Source organism: Gracilinanus agilis, chromosome 1 (assembly GCF_016433145.1).
Source record: "Gracilinanus agilis isolate LMUSP501 chromosome 1, AgileGrace, whole genome shotgun sequence".
Taxonomy (NCBI): domain Eukaryota; kingdom Metazoa; phylum Chordata; class Mammalia; order Didelphimorphia; family Didelphidae; genus Gracilinanus; species Gracilinanus agilis.
In genome coordinates this window covers 169,607,355-169,628,581 of record NC_058130.1, presented here as the reverse complement: position 1 = coordinate 169,628,581, position 21,227 = coordinate 169,607,355, and the positions used below count along the sequence as shown (strand labels likewise).

At 40.6% G+C, this 21,227-nt stretch overlaps 2 protein-coding genes across 4 annotated transcripts in view; one reads left to right on the top strand and one right to left on the bottom strand.

The window, feature by feature from the left end:
- CDIP1 (cell death inducing p53 target 1) overlaps positions 1-4,330 on the top strand; it is a 54,410-nt gene extending 50,080 nt beyond the window's left edge. The window contains exons 5-6 of the mRNA XM_044658972.1: positions 1,777-2,035; positions 2,267-4,330. Of these exons, the coding sequence (XP_044514907.1) occupies positions 1,777-2,035; positions 2,267-2,378 (371 nt within the window). The 3' untranslated portion in view covers positions 2,379-4,330. The remainder of the gene's footprint in view (positions 1-1,776; positions 2,036-2,266) is intronic.
- Positions 4,331-6,750: 2,420 nt separating this feature from the next.
- Positions 6,751-21,227, bottom strand: part of HMOX2 (heme oxygenase 2) — a 33,702-nt gene continuing 19,225 nt past the window's right edge. For all 3 annotated transcript variants that reach the window (XM_044658949.1, XM_044658956.1, XM_044658962.1), the window contains 5 exons: positions 12,038-12,172; positions 10,232-10,349; positions 9,059-9,550; positions 7,640-7,763; positions 6,751-7,548 (listed from right to left, as the gene is read on the bottom strand). In XM_044658949.1, coding sequence (XP_044514884.1) covers positions 7,424-7,548; positions 7,640-7,763; positions 9,059-9,550; positions 10,232-10,349; positions 12,038-12,126 — 948 coding nt within the window. In that variant the 5' untranslated portion in view covers positions 12,127-12,172 and the 3' untranslated portion in view covers positions 6,751-7,423. The remainder of the gene's footprint in view (positions 7,549-7,639; positions 7,764-9,058; positions 9,551-10,231; positions 10,350-12,037; positions 12,173-21,227) is intronic.

Sequence of the window (21,227 nt, the reverse complement as noted above, 5' to 3'; positions counted from 1 at the left end):
AATGAGATGACTTGAAGGATGTGGTGCTCTGTATAGAAATGAAGAAGTTCAGAAGAGGAGGGAGTTTGGAGGAAAATTAATTCTTTGGACAAGCTGAGTCTGCAGGACACCCAGATTGAATATATTCCTTCTGTACTTAAACGCCTGTGGTTTCCCTGTTGTCTTTAAGATCAAACATATACTTTTGACATTTGAAGCTTTTCACAAACAGGAGGGAGACTAGGCTCTCCAATCTATATAGCTATGCATAGGCATAATCAACTCATTGAAGAAAATGAGATCATCAAATGAAAATGTAGAGAAAAGTGACATTTAGGAACTTTCTTATGAGAAATGCACAGAGAAAGGAAATTGAGGATCAGTCAGACAAGACAACCCAAAGTAACCACCCAGTGTCTTAGCAAACCAAAGGGAAAAAAAAGAATCAAGGAAGAGAGGGGGTGGTTACCTCAAATGCTGAATATAGGTCAAAAAGGACAAGGATCGGTAAAACACCCTCCACATTAAATGGATGAATGGTAACATTGAAAAGAGCAATTTCAATGGAATGCTGAGATTGGAAGTCCTATTGCAGAGGGGTGAGAGGTGGGAAAGTGGTGGCCACCAGCACTCTTGTGGCTTTCATGACAGTACTCTCACAATCCGACTTGTCTCACCACTCCTCAGTAACCTTTGCTGATTTGTCATCCACATCATGCCAAGTAGTTCCCTAATCTATAAAACCCAGGTTCACCACTGATCTTAATGCCCTTTAGTGTGGGGGACAGCTGTGGGTTAAATAGTCAGATTGCTTAAACCTAAATAAAAAGTTAGTCTGATGGGCAGTTTCCCTCTCAAAACTCCTTAATGCTCTCAAAAAGTTCTTTCCTTAAAAGTGGTGCCCAGGGCCCAGAGAAAAATGGCCCAGGAAAAAGCTGGTATTGCTCCCTGAGTTTACAGCACCAGAAGCTCTGTGAGAAGAGCCTTTAGGCTGGCCTGCAACCTGTAGAATATATTCCCTTATCCCACTGACAAAATCAAGTATGTAGACACACCATCAGAATTAGGTGTTGGTTTCTGGTTGAAACACATGTGGAATGTGTAACATGTTATCTTGAAGACCTCCTACTATGCATGTTTTTAATTATTTCAACTCCCAGAACAAACAGCTTTAATTCTTGCTTCTAATGGCTTTCTCTTCTTGTCCCTGCTTGAAGGTGTATGAATTGAAGTTTAAGGACTGTTTCCTAAGTTTTTACAAGGATTTTTACCCTCAGTGCTGAGCTACTCTGCTCTCCCCAGGCTGTGCACATCACACTGGGTAGGCCTGCAGGTTACTTACCAAGGAGAATGAGGAGATTGAATGTATTGACTGGGACTAGAAATCAAGACACCTGGGTTCTGTTGCGAGATTTGCCCACTTTGGCAGAGATATCTGACCTTTTTCATTGTCTTACCTCCTAAAGAGGAGAAGGAGCTAGAGTTCTCTGGAATGAGGTCTTGCCCCATTTTATAAAGGATTTGAAGGGATGCAGGTGTCAGCTTGGGTCAGAGAAATGGGACTTCCAATCATTTCCTTACAGGGTCGTCTTACTCTGACAGTATATTTAAGTCCCTGTGCAGATTTATGTTCTGCATTTGGTAGATATCAGAGGGGTTAAAATTCCTGAGTTAACCTGTTATGTTATATATATATATATATATATATATATATATATATATGGTTTTTTGGTTGGCCTAATGTTTGAGGAAAATTAACCCTCAGAATTGACTATTTTTGTTTTTACTTTTCCTTAGGCTTCTATCCACCTCCTGGCCCCCACCCTCCTATGGGCTACTACCCCACAGGTCCTTATCCAGGCCCTGGGGGCCACACAGCCACCGTCCTCGTCCCCTCAGGGGCTGCTACCACAGTGACTGTGTTGCAGGGAGAAATCTTTGAGGGTGCACCTGTGCAGACTGTGTGTCCTCACTGCCAGCAGTCTATCACCACCAAGATTTCTTATGAGATTGGCCTGATGAACTTTGTACTAGGCTTCTTCTGCTGCTTCATGGGGTATGTGGAAAAACCTAGCCTGGGGAAGGCAAGCATTCTGCCCATTTGAGGCTTCTGATATCTTTCATTTGGATTGGTCTGCATGGCTGCCCTACTCTCTACCTTTCCCATGATCCCCACCCTCTTCTGACCCTGTGAGACCGAAGCCCAATTTATTCATCTCCATCCTCAACCCCTGTCCTCATAGCTTCTTTGTTCTCATGATTCACTTTTTCTGTCTTTCCACTTCAGGTGTGACCTGGGCTGCTGCTTGATCCCCTGCCTGATTGATGACTTCAAAGATGTGACACACACCTGTCCCAACTGCAAAGCCTACATCTACACGTACAAGCGCCTGTGCTAACGGAGACCACCCGGGAGCTGGGACCCGGGATTACCATCTCTCCTTTTTGCTTGTCAATCCTTACCCTGTGCTTTGTTTTCCTGCTCGGCAGTAGCTTCTCCCTTTTTCCTCCATAGGTTGGAAGCAGGGAACTCCTGTCCTCTCTGGTCTGTCCAGCCCAGGGATCTCTGTATCTATCCTGGTTTAGGGTTTGGCAGATCAGAAGTTTAGTGTCAGTGGGGTGGGGGGAAGTGACAAGCATGTTATTTTGGATATTGATATTTTGCTTATTAGTATATGTAATCAGGATTTCGAGAGTGAACTAACTGTCCAGTAGCAGAGGTACTCTCCCCATTGAAAGTTTCCAGATCCTTTCATTGTGTTATTAGAGGTATTGATTCTTTAATATTTGCATCCTTGGGAATCAGAAAACCTCGATCCTGGAATAGTAGTTTGTTTCGTGGGGCCTCTGGGATAACAGTTCCTCTTCCTACTCCCATATCCCTATGCCTTCTACAGTAACAATTACCTTCTATTACCAGTTTGCCCTGACACTATTGCATGTCTGTTTTGATGCTTTCCATTACTACGGAATAGCCCAAGGCGGGATGCTACTGCCACTAGTCAGACATGGGATGTTGACCTTGGTGGTGTTGAGGCATGGAAGGGAGCCCTTGTTTATTGAGAAACCAAGGGGCAAGGTGGTCATGGAGAACACACTGCAAGAAAAGGTACCCACCTTTTCAGTAGGCCATCCTGTTTCTAATTATACTAGAGAGCTTTTAAGTTCCCAATAGTCAAATAACTGGGGTCACACAAACTTGTAGGAACTAGATGCATCACAAAGGACAGGATTTCTGTTAATAGGAAGAGAGATGAAAGCACTGGCACTAGGAACTCTCAGGTATCATAAGCTTAGGCCATGTCAAAGCTCCCATCAGACTAATTAGGAAAGAGTTGGTGAGGAATGAAGATCAATGCTCAAGTATGACACTGCCTTGGGACAAGACTAGATGTCAATTTAGAAAAAATAGCAAGCAAAATTGCACCCCAAACTTTTAGCAGATGCCACTGGCACATCGCCTTGGCTCCCTTTCCAGAAGTCCCAACATTGTACCTGTGGAGCCCTGTTGAGCCTTGCTTCTAGGGAGATGAGGGTGCAGTGGCAATGGAGGACTTGGCTTGTTCCTTTTGGACTTTTCCCGGACTCTTCCTGGAATTTGGCATTTTTCACACCTGTCATGAAAGGGGGACTGGGAAGAGGCCAGAAAGACTACTACTGTTCTAAACACTATACTACCCCTACTTCCCAGACTTGGAAGTTTATTGACTGGCCACTAGATGGCACATGCACAACAGGCTTTGTGTGAATTGTTATTTGCAGAGATTAATTTCCTTTAGGAACACTGTTTTTGCACTAAACCTTTTAATGTCTGTTGTGTTTAGAGGCTTCAGTTGGAGAAATCATGTTATTTAATTTGGTTTAGGTAGGGAATGAAGAGGCAATAATGGGTAATGAGGCAGAGCCAACATCTGATTAAGCCCTGATGTTGAATGTAAGACTTGGGACTTGTGTCATAAGCATCACTACTGCTACTGTACCCCGTACCTGGTTTCTGCAATTCAAATGCATGTCATCCTATTCAATGTGAACCTGTTTGTTCTCAAGTCTTAGTTTATCACAACATTAAATTGGCCCATCTGCCCAACTTTCCCTGTCCCCTGGGCTTCCTTTGCCCTATGTTGTTTGGATTTTTATTTTGCATGTGAGCAGCATTGGGGCCTGGAATATCCAAAACCTGTTTGGTCTCACTAAAGACTGAAGTCTTCAACCATCAGCCACAGAAGATTTTGGCTTCTAGAGAACAGTCCCTTGACCTAAGGGGACAGTTGATTTTAGAAACAGTTCCAAATTTTGCCTCTGACTAATAGTGGTTATGTGACTTTGGGCAAATAAACACCCCTTAACCTCTCCACACTGTACCTTTCCTCCTAATTATAGCCCAGGGTCAAAGCAGTGCCGGAACTCTTTCCCTACGGGCTTTTCCCTCTAGTCAATGAGTAACTCCAGAAAATGGTAGGGATATTAATGGCAGCATTAGAAAAGGCAGTAACTGCAGTGAGACTTTGTGTTGGTAGAGCATCCCCCCTCCACTGAAGTTGACAAGCTAGCATAGGCCATCTATCTCTAGCCCAAAGAGGAAGCTGTAGAAAAGGTGTCTCTTTGGTTTGGTAGAGCAAGTTGTGCAGGAGCTCTCCTAATGCAAGAAAGCAGTACAGGCTATGAACCTCTCAAGTTGTAGGCAGTTTTATTGTGGCTGCCCTTAGATCCAGGACAGATGGTTCACTCTTTCTTTGCTCCTCAAGTGCCAGATGGAAAACATTCCTTACTTTGCAATATAACTTGGGTCAGAATGAATGTACTGGCAGCCAAGGCTGGGAACAAACATTCCATTTATGTGCATACTACACATAAAACATAAGTTTGCAATAACTGAGCCCCACCAGTCAAGGAACTTTATTGGAACCTAGTTAAATCAATTGCTAAAGGTATAAGTTGAATGGAGGCTTTCCAGGCATTTCATAATAAACTGGGAACCTCAGTAGAGGTTTCTCTACACCCTGAACCTGGACCATTAGAATGTGGATAATAGTGGTGTCAAATCAAACAGAAATGGATCCCTCAAAGCTCCTGTTGATTTAGAAAACCACAAACTACCATTGTTTCAGGATTTTATTCCCAATTAATATGGTTTGGCTTCTCTAGACAGTTTTGCTATTTTGACAGTATCCTGCATCCATGTCACCAAAAAGCTGACTGCTATAACCAACATCCTTTGTTGCCTACCTGGGCAGGTTGGCTCTTCTGCTTTTGAATAGTTGAGCAGGGAAAGTGTCCAAGCTCACCTTCCCGGAAAGGCAAAGATTTTTGAGTGGGAATGAACAGATCTAGATTCAAAAGCACTCTTCGTTCTGGTACTTTTTCAAGATTCATTTCCTACTTTCCTGGGCTTCAGTTTTCCTTACTGAGGCCTGGTCTGGTCCTTCAAGACAACTCTAGAGGGTCCATTTTAACTTGTTTTGTGGATTAAATTTTGGCTGTCCAGTAACATTTTCAATTTGTAATCTTGTTATTAGAGGATTGTGCTTCTCTTTCTGTGGCACCTTAGACTTCTGTGTTCCTAAAGAAACATCAGGGGTTTTAGTAGTTCCTTTTTTAAGATTTAGGGTCAGGTCACCTTGATATAGACCTCTGCCAAGGCATTATGGACAGATACGATTCTCTGGCTGTAAGGCACCACCCTTCCCCACTCCTCTTCCTAGGCGTTCTCCAAAATATTTTCATCTGAAAAGATTATCTTGGCCCAGAGATCAACTGCCCTTCCTTTTTGGGCTGTTTTTCTCTTGGAGATGAATAACATCTGAAAATGGTGGCAGTTTCAAAAAGGCAGAAGCTAAAGAGCTCTATGGTTATAACAGAGTATTTGATACTCTCTATTCTAAAGTTCTTAAAGTAATTAAGGAAGTTGGCAAGCCAGCATTGTCATTCCATTTCTAACCAGACAGGAAGGAAACACCCAGGAAAGTCAGGCAGGATATTTTCACACAGCCTCGGTGAAAAGGCTCCACCCATCCTCCCTTACCCCTTCCTAATGAACTCAGGCTAAATGAAGTGGAGGCCTGTGGCATCTCAGTGACCTACTTTCATATACCTATTGCTAATAAGAGGGATAGGTAATGAATAGAAATAAATGCAACTACAATCCTCTTCTCAGGGGAAAGAGAAACTGAAGGGAGGGCTAACAGCAGGGTAACCTCAATACTGCTCTAGAGCCAGCTATTTTTTACTTCTCTTTGTCAGCTGGCCTCAGCCAGTGTAATGTAGTAAAGTGGGGTTAAAACTCAAAAGGAAATGAGGGTCACAATAGTATAGAAGGATCCTGCAAGCCACATGTTTACTCTGAAAACCACCAAGTTAATTCATAGGTTTTATTCTATTTTTATTTTGTTATTTCCCAATTACTTTTGAATCTGGTTCAGCTGTACTCCAGAGTGCAGCTTGTAGGGCAGAGTGGGGCCCTTACATTGGGATGTGAAACTTCACTTGAATTGAGAGCCTGTCACTAAGCTATGTGACCTCCACCAAATGGCTTCATCTCCTCAGCTATAAAATTAGGCTGGATGAGATCATCTCAAAATCTCTTCATTCCAATATTCTGGGCCTCAGACAGCTGTACAAAGGAGAAATATAAAACATAATTCCAAGGTCTGGACACCTGGTTGCCCAATGTACCTATTACCTAGGAGAAGCACTGGATTCTGCCCAACCCGCCTTCCTCCCCCCGGCAAAATTCTTCTGCACAAGGCACATTACTGGAGAAGAGGCAGCAGCATGAAGTATAAACTTTATTGGAAATTTTAGCATTTACATTGGTTACATGTGGAGCCAAACGCTTTACTTCTGTTCTGTCCAGAAGGGACAGTGAGGTTTGGTGGCCTGAAGAAAGCAGACAAAATTAAATCTGGGGTAGGAGCCTGCTCCCCAGGCCAGAAACATGGGCTCTTTTCCTCCCAGGGCTATCTGTCCCCCTGCCTTTGGTGTGGTGGACACAGCGTAGCAGCTTTATTTCCCCTCCTTCCACCCCTACAAGTTCCCATTGTTCTGAAACGTCTCATCCACTGAGTGAGGAGAGGAAGGAAGAAGATAGCCCTAAGTAGTGGTGGAACCCTCAGGGGAGGGGTTGACTCCACTGCATAGAGGTTTTTGGATCTAAGCTGTGCTCCCTGGGTCTCCAAGTTCTGGGTTTGAGTTCTCCTCTGGGCAGAATTCTACTGCTGGGGAGATCCACACCCCTACCCTTAGTATCTGGGTTACAAAAACATTGCAAAGAGCAGTCTGTTAGGCATTGACTTTAGTGTCTGGTTTTATTGGTTGCTCGTTTTCTCAAACCCAGCTTAAAAAAAAAAGTCACCTGAGGAGGTGGTTTAGTCAGTGGGGTTAGGGTAGGGGTAGGGGTGTTGACTGGGATCATCCCTGGAGGGTACCAGAGTAACAGGCTCCTGCTTCACATGAAGTACCAGGCAATCAGTCCACAAACCAGGGCCATGACAGCAAGGAAGAGTTGAAGGTTGAGTTGCCTCAATACAGCTGTGGCAGCTTTGAAGGGGCAAGCACAACTCTCCTGGGTACCTGTGGGGGCAATGCCAATAGGAGACAGCATGGAGTTAGAAAGCCAAGATGCCATCCCTGTTTGGAGGTTTTGGAGAAGGGTAAGACCCACCTTTATCTTGTTGAGCAGCATAGTAGGGGCACTTGCGCACATCTCCTTTCCCATCATGTAAGAACTCTCCATCCAGGGATTCTTTGGCCAGCAAAGAGCCAACCTTGTCCAGTTCATTGAAAATCTGGAGTAGAAGAGTAGCAACTGAGTCCTACAGGAAATCTGTCTTGAGGGGCTGGGGTGGCAAGTGCTATGACTAGAGCAAGGCTTGGAGGCAGAGCTCTGGGGAATCCATTAAAGCAGCAAATTTCTGTTGAATGTTTCAGGGTAACTCTGTAACTCCTGGCTGATTTAGGTTAGTCTTAAAATGCCCTTTCTAAAGGGTGAAGACTGACCCCAGATCTGCTGTGGCAGCTTTTCTTGGTTCCTCAGTGTCCTTTAAATCCTCTCACTGGAAAACATCCAAGGGGACATCATGCCAACCCAGGGAAGTCTCACCGTTTTGGAGTTGGAGCCCTGGGTTCATGTCCCACCTCTGACACATACTAGCATCTTAACATCTCAGTGCCCAGGGAATTCTCTAATTTGCACAAGTTGCAGATTTATATTGATAGGCATTTCCCCCTCCCCCTCCCTGGAAATGAATCAAATCACTGGTTAGGACCAAAAAAAGAAGTTAGCCTAGAAAAAACCATAAACATTTATCAACAGATAAGTACGGGGTCATTTCCTGGGTTCCCTCACGCTGCTTTTTCCAGGTGTCTCTTGTTATGGGGAGGTGAAGGCCTATACTAGGTGACTGGCATTCTACACAGAGACTATACTGGGGACCAGAGGGTCCCCTGGAATAGGCCCAAAGATTTATTCATTATCAAGACCCTGTGCCTAGATGGGTGGAACCTGTTTCTCAAGTGACACAGAAATCTGGCATCTCAAGAGTTTAAAGAACTTTCCCAAACCAGCCCTGACCAGACATTTCCAGGACTGCTTGCTGGCCTCAGTGGGCCTTGACTGAGCTGTTGTATCCCTTCAATTGGAGCATATCATTCTAGTGCTCAATATCACCAACCAGTCCTATGACACTTCTTGAGGCTGCAAAAGGAACATCATCTTCCTAACTTCCTAACTTGTCCTCTCCCTAAATCTAAATAGGATGCACAACACTGAGCTTGCCCTGAAATTGGCTTCTCTCACTTCTGAAGCCAAAAAGTGAGCCTTAGCCTGTACCTGGATAGTGAAGACCCTAAATTTTCTGAAATACTTTTCTATCCTGGAAATAGAAGGCTCTGATCAGCAAAGACTTTACTTTAAAAAAAAAAATTTTTTTTTTTTTACCAGGTATAACTTCTTGAGCTAAAAAGGTGGCCAAATCCATTTGTTTGGTCAGATACCATATTTACCCTTTTCTAACATTACCTGCCCCCCCCCCAATCCTAAGCAATCCCATTTGCCCCCATTTATTCCCTTAGTGATTGATACCTGCATGTTGTACTCAAAGGCCCGGTTGGCCTCCTCAACAATTTTCTCCTTGGTCTTCATATCCAAGTCCAGGGCATTCATCCTGGCCCGATAAAACTGCTTGAATTGCTGGGCATTGTCTATATTCTCAAAGTGGTAGAACTGGGTCCCTTCTCCTGTGCTTGGCAGCTTCAGTACCCGCTGGGCCACCTTCCTAAGCACCTGGCCACCAGAAAGGTCCCCCATGTAGCGTGTGTAGGCATGGGCCACCAGGAGCTCAGGCTCATGCTGCCCCACGTAATGGATCCGGTCTACATAGCTCTGGGTGGCCTCTGAGCACTTCGATTGCTCCTTCCAGTCCTTTCCAAAGAAATACTCCATGTCCTTGGTTAGTGCCTCCGTGCGATGTAGCTCCACGGGGAAATATAAAGGAGCAAAGGCTGGGTGGTCCTTGTTGCGCTCCATCTCCTCTTCTAGGGCCAAGTATGTGAAATAAAGTGCAGTGGTAGCTAGCTGTAGTGGACAGGGCAAGGGAGAGGTGGCAGGTGTGAGTGTGGGTACAGCAGCATCAGGGGGTTCCAGACCATCATTAGCACACAAGTGGTCACTAATTTACCATCAGACTCTTTTAGAGGCACAGCCCTAATGTGATCTTCACAAATGAAACAAATCTGGGCCCCCCAACTTAAAGCTTTAGCCACCTTGTCTCCTCTGGCTGTTTTCTGTAGAACGCCAGCTGGATGCTTGGCCTTCAAAAGGCCCTGACTGGTAGGGCTTAGTCTGGATGACCTGACATTCTTTCTGTTCCCTCTCTGACTTTCACAGATCCTCTGGTGATCAAAAGGTCTCTATGAGCCACTATGCTTTAAAAACAGAAAAAGATATATCCTGGACCACATTGTGCAAATCAAATTTTAATAAGTGAAATCATTTAAAATATACTTAGGAAGCTCACTTTTAAAAAGTCTTACATAATGAATTCTCTAACAAGCAAACATGAATTCCCTAGTTTAATTTTTAACTCAGACTTTGATTCTCTTCAGCCCCAGCTGCCACTGTCTCTTGGAGATGCAGTATTCCATCCCCACATTAGTATGAAACATACACTGGTGGGGAGGTACAAGACTTTCCCACCACACCAGCCAAACTGTCCTCTAACATTCTTAGGATCCAAAATAATTTCAGAGTACAAACCTTAAAGAGATCTTTCTTGATGTGTCCTTTCAAGAAATCTTTGACAAACTGGGTATTCTCAGCACGGTCATGGGACTCCTTAGTCCCTTCCTTGAGGAGCTCAGACAGATCTGTTAATCTGTGGAGAGAAAGCCCAGAAGTGGGATTTGTTGGACCTGGTGGGAGGTGATCCTTATCTGTAGGTCTTGTGCTCAGTTTTTTTTTTTTTTTGCAAGGTGCTTTTAAAAAGGACTTCTTGTCAAACTCAGCCACTCAGTAAAGATTTGTGCATCATGTCCTAGCTGGTAAGACTGACACACCCTAACCCTAACACCTGGACAACAGATAAAGAGTCTAAAATCCCAGCAAGTCAGTTCACTGAGGGAGAGAAGAAAAAAGCTGGGCTGGTTCAACCAGGTTTGATGGCTTATTGAATATGAGAGCTCTCAGCAAATCCCTAGGGCTTTCTGAAACCCAGCTCTTAGGACAGCGGTTCCCAAACTTTTTTGGCCTACTGCCCCTTTTCCAGAAAAAAATATTACTTAGCGCCCCCTGGAAATTATGAAACTATTTATTGAACTCAGAATAGAATGTAATACAAAAAAAGTGTAGCCATCACCGCTCCCCCTGGATCGCTGCAGCACCCACCAGGGGGTGGTAGTGCCCACTTTGGGACTCACTGTCCTAGGAGAACCTATTATGAAACAGAGGGTTTTTCAGGCCATGTTATGGATTAAAAGAGACAAAGCTCTGACCTTAGTGGCACAGAGGTAACTCATCCCTACTTATGCCCCACCCCACAGGTGAAAATAGTCTGCTGCTACATTTACCCAAATACCAGAAGAAATATATTCCCTGGCATGAATCTGTCTTACAAACAGTTCATTTAGCCCTCAAGAGAACAAAGCTCCAAGACAGTAAGTCTCCCACTGGACCTATTAGAACCTCAGGCTAGTCACGTGTAGAGGTAGCTAGTGACAATATTCCTGAGGCTTAGGCCTCTTGAAAATCTGGCAAAAGGAAAAATAAGAATAGAGGCAAATCTGCAAAGTGAGACAAGATTAGGTAATCACTTGATAATCTAGTTAACAAGCACTAAAAATGGGAGGAAAAAATATGATTAGGAGAAAAAAATAGGTATGCACCCGCTAACAAGATGACAACTAGGAACCTAAGAAAACTCCAGGAGCTACCCTAGGCCACCTGTTATGCCTGTCGCCCAGCTAGCACATGAGAATAGCATTTTAGTACTCTAATGGTGTTAGTTTTTGCCAAGAATAATTTTTGAGCCATAAAACAAGAACTCTGTAAATGGGCAGTAGCATTTTCAGACTTATGGTCCTCTAGACAAAGCATTTGGCACAATACAAAAATAACGTATTATTTTTGGAGGAGGGCAAGAGATCTAGTGATGCCAGCATGTATCAAGAGAGATAGACACATCAAGAAGGGTTTGACAAAGTTAAATAAACAAATTTTCTCCAATTACTCTCTTATATAAAATCACTGGGTTAAAAAAAGAATGGAAAAATAAAGTTACGGAAATCTGTGATGAAATGTCTCACAACTAGTGCTGTGTAACTTCTCAAAGTCCTAAGGGGAGATACAAAATCAGTGTAAAAACATTTTAGAAAAGCAAAAAATTCAGTTTTAATTGCATTGCAATTCTATTAATTCTGTAGATTCTGTAAAGAGAAGTCTATACCCCTGCCATTAATAGTTGTAACACAAGTTTGTCCATCTCAAAATAAAACCCTTAAAAAGGAACAAACTTTAATCTGGTGAGGGAGAAGAGGAAGTTGTTATTTTTAGATTTAGATCACTCACTTTATGTGGTTTTCCCATTCAGGTGTGCCATAGTTTTTTTTTTCAGATTCATCCACTCCATCAGATGGTGTCTCCAATTCCGAAGACATTATGGCTTAGTGCAGGTTCTTTGGGTTTTCTTTCACCCCTCTGATCCTGCAGGGAAACATTTAGGGAAAGCTAATGACATTTTCCTGAATGTCCATGAAATTATCATACACTCTTCCAGACTACCCATGACTCCAAGGAGAAGAAATAGACCAAATCCCTCAGGATCATTTTTCTTAGAAATACTATTCTACTCTAGGCATGCTAGCATCCATATTTTGCTTTGAGACAATCCAATTCTTATCAGAGTGATCTGCATCTTTGCATAAAACAAAACAGCAAAAGCCAGCTTTCCATTTAATTCTAAATCAAGCTGTTCTGAACAGTTTTATGTAGAAATGCCAATAGTACCCCAATCTACCTATATCTGATACATGGTATCAAGATCTGTGCTCACTTGTCTACTGAAGACATGACTGTGTTTGAGGAAGAGAACATAGTTAAAAGGTACTATTTCCTAAACTACTGAGTCCCATGGATGCACATCCTTTTAAATTCAGTTGAGTCCAAATTACTGCAAAAATCCTACTTTTGAGTTTGGACAGAGATATAATCTGGGAGCAAAAGGCTGAGAATTGAGTTTACCAATCCTTACAGGTAGCTATAAAATAAATCTGATTTGCTTAGAAGGATTCTGATAGGGGGCAGTTGCATAGCTCAATCAATTTAGAGCCAGGCCCAGAGATGGCAGGTCCTGGGTTTAAATCTGTCCTCAGATACTTCCTAGCTGTGCAAGTCACTTAACCCCCATTGCCTAGCCCTTACCATTCTTCTGCCTTAGAACCAATACACCAGTATTGATTCTAAGATGGAAGGTAAGGGTTTAAAAAAAAAAGAGGAATCTGATAGAAACTGTTTATTTTTGGCTTTTTGTCTAGGTTCTGTTTGCTGGGAAACTGTGACTTGAGACTGAGAAGAATTTGGATTCATATAAATTAAGTCCCCCCAACAGTGATGATTCTGTCCTCAGAAAGTGTTTTCCTTTTTTTTTTTTAAAGTCCAGCAGTCCTGTTCTCATCAATTCAGCCCCACCCATCCATCTCCTAAGATACAATGCTTGTGGCATGCCTCTCCCCCCTCTCCCAATACATTTTCTTTCCTTTATTTCCCTGCACTGATGAAGTCTGAGATTTAGTAGTTCCTGGTACACAACTGATTTAGTTTCATTGTCTTTCTTAAAATCATCTAGCTTCTGAATAGGCAGGGAGTACAAGCTATAATGTATGATATAGGAAGACTGGATTCCTGATAAACCTCTATAGAGCAGCCTGAATTAAAGTCAAAGCTTATTGGAGTTAGAGGTCCTATCTTTTGTTGTTTTTTGTTTTGTTTTAAACAACAAAGACCCAGGTTACCTCTTTGCAGTGGAATGGAATGTCCTGAAGTGGCATTTGGATGCTGGTATAGGTCAAGTATATATTAATGATTAAAGTGTTATTTGCTCATCTCCTGAACAGTGAGTTGTTTCTCATGCAAATGTCAAAATTCTGTAAGGTTGCTTGAAAGATAAAAGAGCAAGGCATTTTGCTTCATATCTATATGAAAAGCAATCCATTCTCATCTAAGGTCCCATTTTTCTTTCTGTATGACACAATACCTTAGGATTCATACTAAGTATTTCTTCTGAGGTAGAAGAGTGGTAAAGACTAGGCAACTGGGATTAAGTGATTTACCCAAGGGTAGACAACTAGGAAATGTCTGAGGCCACATCTAAGCCCAGGTCCTACAGCCCTGGCACTCTATCCACAGTGCTACCTAGCCTGCCCCAGTCTCACCTTTCTGCAAGAAGCCTTTCCCAGTCTTCCTTGTTCTTAGTGCATTCCTTCTGAGTCAACCCAATTTAACCTGTATATATTGTTTTTATACAGTTGTTTGCATACCATCTCCCTTGTTAGACTGAATTCCTTAAGAGTGAATGAACTCCTTGAAAAGCAGAAGCTGTTTGGTTTTTTTTCCATTTCTTTGAATTCCTAGCGCTTAACAAAGCACCTGGCACATAGTAAACATCTAATAAATGCTTGCATGTTAACATGGCTATCTCCTCCCACACATTTTTACCCACAGAAATCCTTTCTTTCTGACCTAGCATAATTACTATATCTTCCATAACCTCTCCTTCCTTTTAAACCCTTGCCTTCTCTCTTAAAATTAATACTAAACATTTGAGCTGTGAGGCAATTGGGGTTAAGTGACTTGCCCAGAATCACAATGCTAGGAAGTCTCTGAGGCCAGATTTGAACCCAAGACCTCCTATTCTCCAGGCCTGGCTCTCTCTCTATCCACTGAGCCACCCCATGAACCTTTTTGTTATCCTGTCAAGTTACAAGTGACCTCTCCCATATTGTAGTTCTATGTCTTACATCAATATACTAGACTATAAGCTCCTCAAGGATATTTGATCATATTGTATCTTCGGGGCCTACCATGATACATAGTACATTGTAAATGCTATATATCAAGTGATTTCCTAATTGAAAAAGGATACAAGATGGCTATAATCAGTGACTAAAGATTGAATAAAATTGGATACATGTCAAACAGAAGAAATTATTGGAAACAAAACCAATGCTTCTGATCAAGTGTGCACAAGAACCACTGTAGCCCTAGTAGTGAGAGTAGGCCCCAGTAAAATTACAGCCATAGTTTAGTAGTCAGACACGTAGTTTGCCACCCCTACCCCCACCATGAGAACTCAATCCAAATCCTCCCCAAATACTAAATGTCCTTCCAAGAAATTACTGATACAGGAATTCTATGAGAAACTCTATTAGATGGTTACACACACTCACATATTGAATTACCACCTATAGAAAATTGTTTAGAACCACTGAGGTAATCTATATCCATTGTCTCTATCTTGTAAATCATTACTAACCAGTCTCTGCAAAAGGCTTACCCAATCCCTTAGCCTACATTACTCTCTCTATAAAGTATGTACTCCAAATCATTAAACTTGGTCACTGATTAGCAAGAGGCCTTTGAGTCTGTCTGTAAACCTATATTTTGACCCTCCTGATGCCAATCCCATTTCTCTTATCCCATTCTGTGTCCCACAAATAATGTCAAGTTGTACTTGACAAACCACAACCTCTAAAGTGTAAGACTAGAGGGAAATACTTTCACTAATTTATAACACGATGCAAGTGGTGGATAGAAAGTCATCTAGGTCCTCAAGAAGACCTGCGCTCACTTCTGATCTATCATTCTATGTGACGGGTAACTTCCTTAACCTCTTAGTGACCCAGGCAACACTCTGGCAAAGCAGGCCCTAATCAGAGTTCCCTATACAGTGAAATCACTAGTCCAGGTCCAATTCAAATAATCCAACAAAAGTTTCCTATCTCTCAACTCTGTACCTCAGCACAGGCTGTCTTGCATGACCTATAATGTTCTCCCTCTTCAACTCTGACTCTTGAAACTTCTTGCTCCCTTCAAGACTATGATCCTAAGCACTGCCTTATTTTTCTTTTAATTAAGAATACTTTTCCATTATTACATGATTCATGATTTTTCCCACCCAACTTCCCTCTCCCTTCCCAGAGCTGACAAGCAATGGGTTATATACATGTGCCATTGTTCAAAATCTATTTCCATATTATTAATATTTGCAATAGAGTGATCATTTAAAGTCAAAACCCCCAATCATGTACCCATCAAACCACGTGATCGATCATATGTTTTCTTCTGCGATTCTACTCCCATAGTTTTTTCTCTGGATGTAGATAGCGTTCTTTCTCATAAATTCCTCTGAATTGTCCTTGCTGGTAGTAGAAAAGTCCATTACATTCGATTGTGCCATAATGTACGAGTCTCTGTGTACAATGTTCTCCTGATTCTGCTCCTTTCACTCTGCATCAATTCCTGGAGGTCTTTCCAGTTCACATGGAATTCCTCCAGTTTATCATTCCTTTCAGCACAATAGTATTCCATCATCACCAGATACCTAAATTTGTTCAGCCATTCCCCAATCAAAGGACACCCCCTCCTTTTCCAGTTTTTTGCCACTACACAGAGCACAGCAATAAATATTTTTCTGCAGTATTTTTCCTTATTATCTCTTTGGGGTATAACAAACCCAGCAGTGGTATGGCTGGATCAAAGGGCAGGCATTTTTTTAAAGCACTCTGGGCATAATTCCAAATTGCCCACCTGAATGATCAGGCCAATTCACAACTCTACCAGTGGTGTATTAGTGTCCTAATTTTGCCACATCCCCCCAACATCAATCACTTTCCTTTACTGCCATATTGGTCAATCTGCCAGGTGTGAGGTGGTACCTCAGAGTAGTTTTAATTTGCATTTCTCTACTTATGAGAGATTTAGAACACTTTTTCATGTGCTTATTGATAGTTTTGATTTTTTATCCAAAAACTGCCTATTCATGTCCCTTGCCCATTTATCAATTGGAGAATGGCTTTCTTTTTTTTGTACAATTGACTTACCTCTTTATAAAATAGACCTTTGTCAGAGGTTTTTGTTATAAAGATTTTCCCCAATTTGTTGCTTCCCTTCTAATTTTGGTTGCATTGGTTTTGTTTCTACAAAACCTTTTTAATTTAAATGTAATCAAAATTATTCATTTTACATTTTGCAATGTTTGCTATCTCTTACTTGGTCTTAAATTCTTTCCTTTCCCATAAATATGACAGGTATATTATTCTATGTTCACCTAATTTACTTATAATTTCCCTCGTTCTATTTTAGTCATTTACTCATTCTGAATTTATCTTGGTATAAGGGTGTAAGATGCTAATCTAAATCTAATCTCTCCCATACTGTTTTTCCAATTCTCCCAGCAGTTTTTGCCAAATAGCGAGTTCTTGTCCCCAAAGCTAGGATCTTTGGGTTTATTGTACACTATCTTGCTGAGGTCATTTACTCCTAGTCTATTCCACTGATCCTCCCTTCTGTCTCTTAGCCAGTACCATATTGTTTTGATGATCACCACTTTATAGTAGTACAGTTTAAGATCTGGTACTGCTAGGCCCCTATCCTTTACTTTTTTTCATTAGTTCCCTTGATATTCTTGAAAGCACTGTCTTCTTAAATAAAATACTCTTTCCCCCCAGTTGTTGGGCCACTGTAGCAGATACTGCTTTAGTTATTTAGAATATATCCTGTGAATATATTTTATCTCCCCAGTAGAATATAAATCCTTTTATGGCAAGGACCACCATCTCACTTTTGCATTTGTTTCCCAAGTGTTAGCATAGTGCTTAGCACATCCTAAGGACTTAATAAATGTCTGACTAGATGGCTGATAAATAAATAAATAATATAAATATTAAATGAATGGTATAAATATTAAATAAAGATAAAAATAAATGACTGATCTAGAATTCTTAAGAAACTAATACATATCTATGAAAGGATGTGTAAAAATATAAAAGGGTAAAAAGACATAAAGCTTACCCTCCAATTTAACAATAATGAAGGGTATAAATAATTTTAGGAATATCAAAAGTCATATGAAAAGATATTCCAATTGCCTAATAATCATAGAAATTAAAATCTAGTCAATGTTAAGAAATGACTGCATAGATCTAGCAAAATTGGCAAAAATAGCACAACACAAAAAGGATCAAATTCAATGCTAGTGGGGCTGCAGGGAAATGGGTAGCCTGGTGTAAATATTTCAGATATATTATAGATCCTTTGATCTAAAAATTCCACTGCTCAGATGATTTCCAAAAGGTATCATGAAATGGAAAAAAGGATACAGTTGGGAAAAAAACAAGTAAATAAATAAATAATTTTAAAAAAGGATACAGTTGTATAAAAATCATAGCATTATTTTTATTTGCAAAAGACTATATGTCAAGTGGCCAAATAAAATTGATAAAGTAATATAACTGAATATTAATGGAATAGCACTATTAAACTAATAAGTATGAACAGGAGGAAATATGGAAAGCCTTAGCCTTTTAACTTGTCTGAAACTTCAATTTCCTATCTGTAAAGCAAAGGCCTCCAAGGTCCCCTCCAACTCTAAATTTTTATCCTATTATCCAACCATCAGGAAAAGCTTCACAGACTTTGAAGGAAGGAAAGGATTTTTCAACAAAGATGAGGGAGAAGATTTCATTCCAGACACAGGAGATGGACATGACCAAGGACTGAGAGATAGAAGTATCTATAAAAGGATTAGGTCCAAGTGTGTAAGGTGTAAGATGGAAAGGTACAGTGAAGAAAAACTGCAGAGGACCTTGAATACCAGGATTAGGATTTTACATTCAGCAGATGGCAGTGGCACAATCGGAACAGCAGACCCATAAGATTGCTCAGGTCAGGAGAGCTGATGAACAATTTGATGAACAGTTTGACTATCACAGAAGTCAGCCAGGTGAGAAAAGATGTAGCCTGCACCTAGGATGGGAAAAAGTGATGCCGGGTTTTAGATAGTGATGGAAGATGGGATACTGATGAGAATGTGAGAGAAAGGACAGATATGTGGGAGTGAGCTTATGAGACAAGTTTTGCAACATGTTGAATCTGATATACCAGGAGGGTATCCCAGGTAGAGATATTCAAGAGGCAATTTTAAAAAAAGGGGAAAGATATGTATACTCAGAAAAGTAACACCAAATATGGGTTTTATATAAGCCTTAATTGTAAGGAAAAGTGTACCTTCCATTTGGATGAATACTTTCAGAAGTCTGAGATTTGTATGAGTGCCCTTCTCAATGAGGCAGTGGCAGTGGAAAGAGTGAATATTGGGCATGACCAAACCTGGGTCCAAGCCTGAATGATTTGAAACAATTCATTTAAGCTCTCTTTTTAAGTCTCATTTTCCTCACCTGTAAAATGAAGGAATGACTTGTAACATGTATATATGACTTGTAAGGTCAGTTTTGCGACTCAAAGTCAATGATCTGAAGGCCCCAAGGTCCTATACATGGAGTGAATGAGGTAGTAGCAGCAACACCTCAACTAGAATTTAAGCCACCTACCTTCTAACTCAGTCCCTCAGCTCTTAAATGTTTCAAAGCACAAGCATCCTTAACTTCTCTCTAACTCACAAAAAGCAATCTTACTCAGAAGATTTTTCACTTTCATTTTAATTCCATGAACTTTGCTTCTGATTTTTGTTGTCAAGATGACAGAAAATAATTTTCAAGGAAAGGAATCATGGGGTATTACAAGATTAAATAACTGGAGTGCCAATTGGCATAAATCAACTGGGGCAAACTTACTAGTCCCTACATTCTTACATTGTCAGGATAAAAGTAGAAAGCACAATCAAATGGCAAACCAAGCTAGAAAACTAATCTCTTCTGTAAAAATCCACACACTGGCCTATGCTCAGAAACTACAAAGTTAATAGCAAGAGCTAGAAGAAACCTTAAGTGAACATCTATTTCCATATTTCTCAACCCAAAGTAGAGTGTATACCAATAAAGTACAGATTTCTCAGGCTGATAAGTTCTTAAGAAGAAAAAAATGCAGGTTGATCCTTGGGCATTCATTTGGATACACACCATCAGGTTCAATTCTTCTGAGAAACAACTGTGACAGTGCCCATCTCAATTGTACGCATTTCTGCTTTAGAAAAACCAAAAGGTTTTACTATGGGATTTCCTTTGAATAAGATCCATTCTAAGGCTAAAAAAATTTAAAAAAAATTATAAAACCCAAATTCCTTCCAACATTATAGTTTAAGGGAAAATATATGACAAAGTTATTATGCATTTGGTAACTCTTAAATGAATTTGTGTTTATTGATCACAATAACATCTAAGTACATTAAAAAATAACACTCATTTACAAGCTATATATTTATTTATGCAGGCTACAGAGGAAATGTTGTCTATAGATTCAAAGACCCTTTGTAATAACTGGCCTATATACTAGAAACCACTGGATGATTGCCAATCAATGGTGGCAGCTAAAGTGGTCTATATACAACAACAGTCACATTAATGTCTTATGGCTATTTATGTCATATAAAAGATATCATAAGAGAGACATGTTACCCAAGAGGAGATGGTACAGTCCCATACTGAGAGAAGACTTTTGAACTGTTATCAGTCCTGCTACTATCAGGGGATCCAGATGGACAAAAGTTGCAAAGGATGAGGGAATGTAGATAAACTGTAATCTGCATTAATGGGGGAAAACATTCATGCCAAAGAAATCATGGATCTACTGAAGAGATGTAGTTCTTCTCATGACCTCTCAAAGCTCCCAAACATGGCAAAGATTCATGTCTTTTCAATAGACTATTTTTAAACCATTGTTAAGAAACAAATTATCAATAAAATATATATATAAACCCAAAGCATTGCAAGGAATCCCGGGGCCATCTATTGTGTTCTACTTAATAAGGTAAGTGAAGTCACTTCTTATCAACAGGTGCCAAGACTCCTAGTAGGAAACGATGTACATAGTATATTATATTCTGTTCCCTTTACCACTGTTGCTTGTTACTCTTTATATGTAAGACATAAGCTAATCCTTGTCTTCATAGACATTTATGTGCTAAGAGACAAAATATATTTTTAAAAGGCAAATGATTCTATCAACCCACACAATTCATGTGTAAAAAATCTGATGCCACAAAATGAAAAAAGGCTCAAGCTTAGGAGAAGATGGATCTCTCTTCTGTTTTGTTTTTTCAAAACCAGCTATTTGGTGAGAAAGGGGAAGGCTGGGAACAAAATGACAACCAAAGAGAGAGATGACATAAAGAAGGTGGGGATAGTGTGGGGTCACAAGGCAATCTGGGGTGGGCTTGACAACAGTATACCCATAAAACTTCTGTGAACTCAAATGCAACAACAGTAGGGAAGAGGAGAAAAATCAAACACATTCAAACTACAGTGAAATTCAAACAACATACTTCAGCACTGGATTTTAATAAGCCAACAAGTAGCAATGAAAGATTATCAGCTGCCAGAGTGAAGAAAATAGAGGAAATACACACACACACACACACACACACACAAAATTCAAATAAAATTAGGTAAAAACATTTTCATAACAGTCTACCAATAGGTGGGAAGTGACCCAATTCAGTCTAAATAAAATATAAGAGATAAAGAGACCCAAAGCAAAATAATAGGATGAGAATACTCAAGAAAGAACTCAAATCAAGAAATATTTA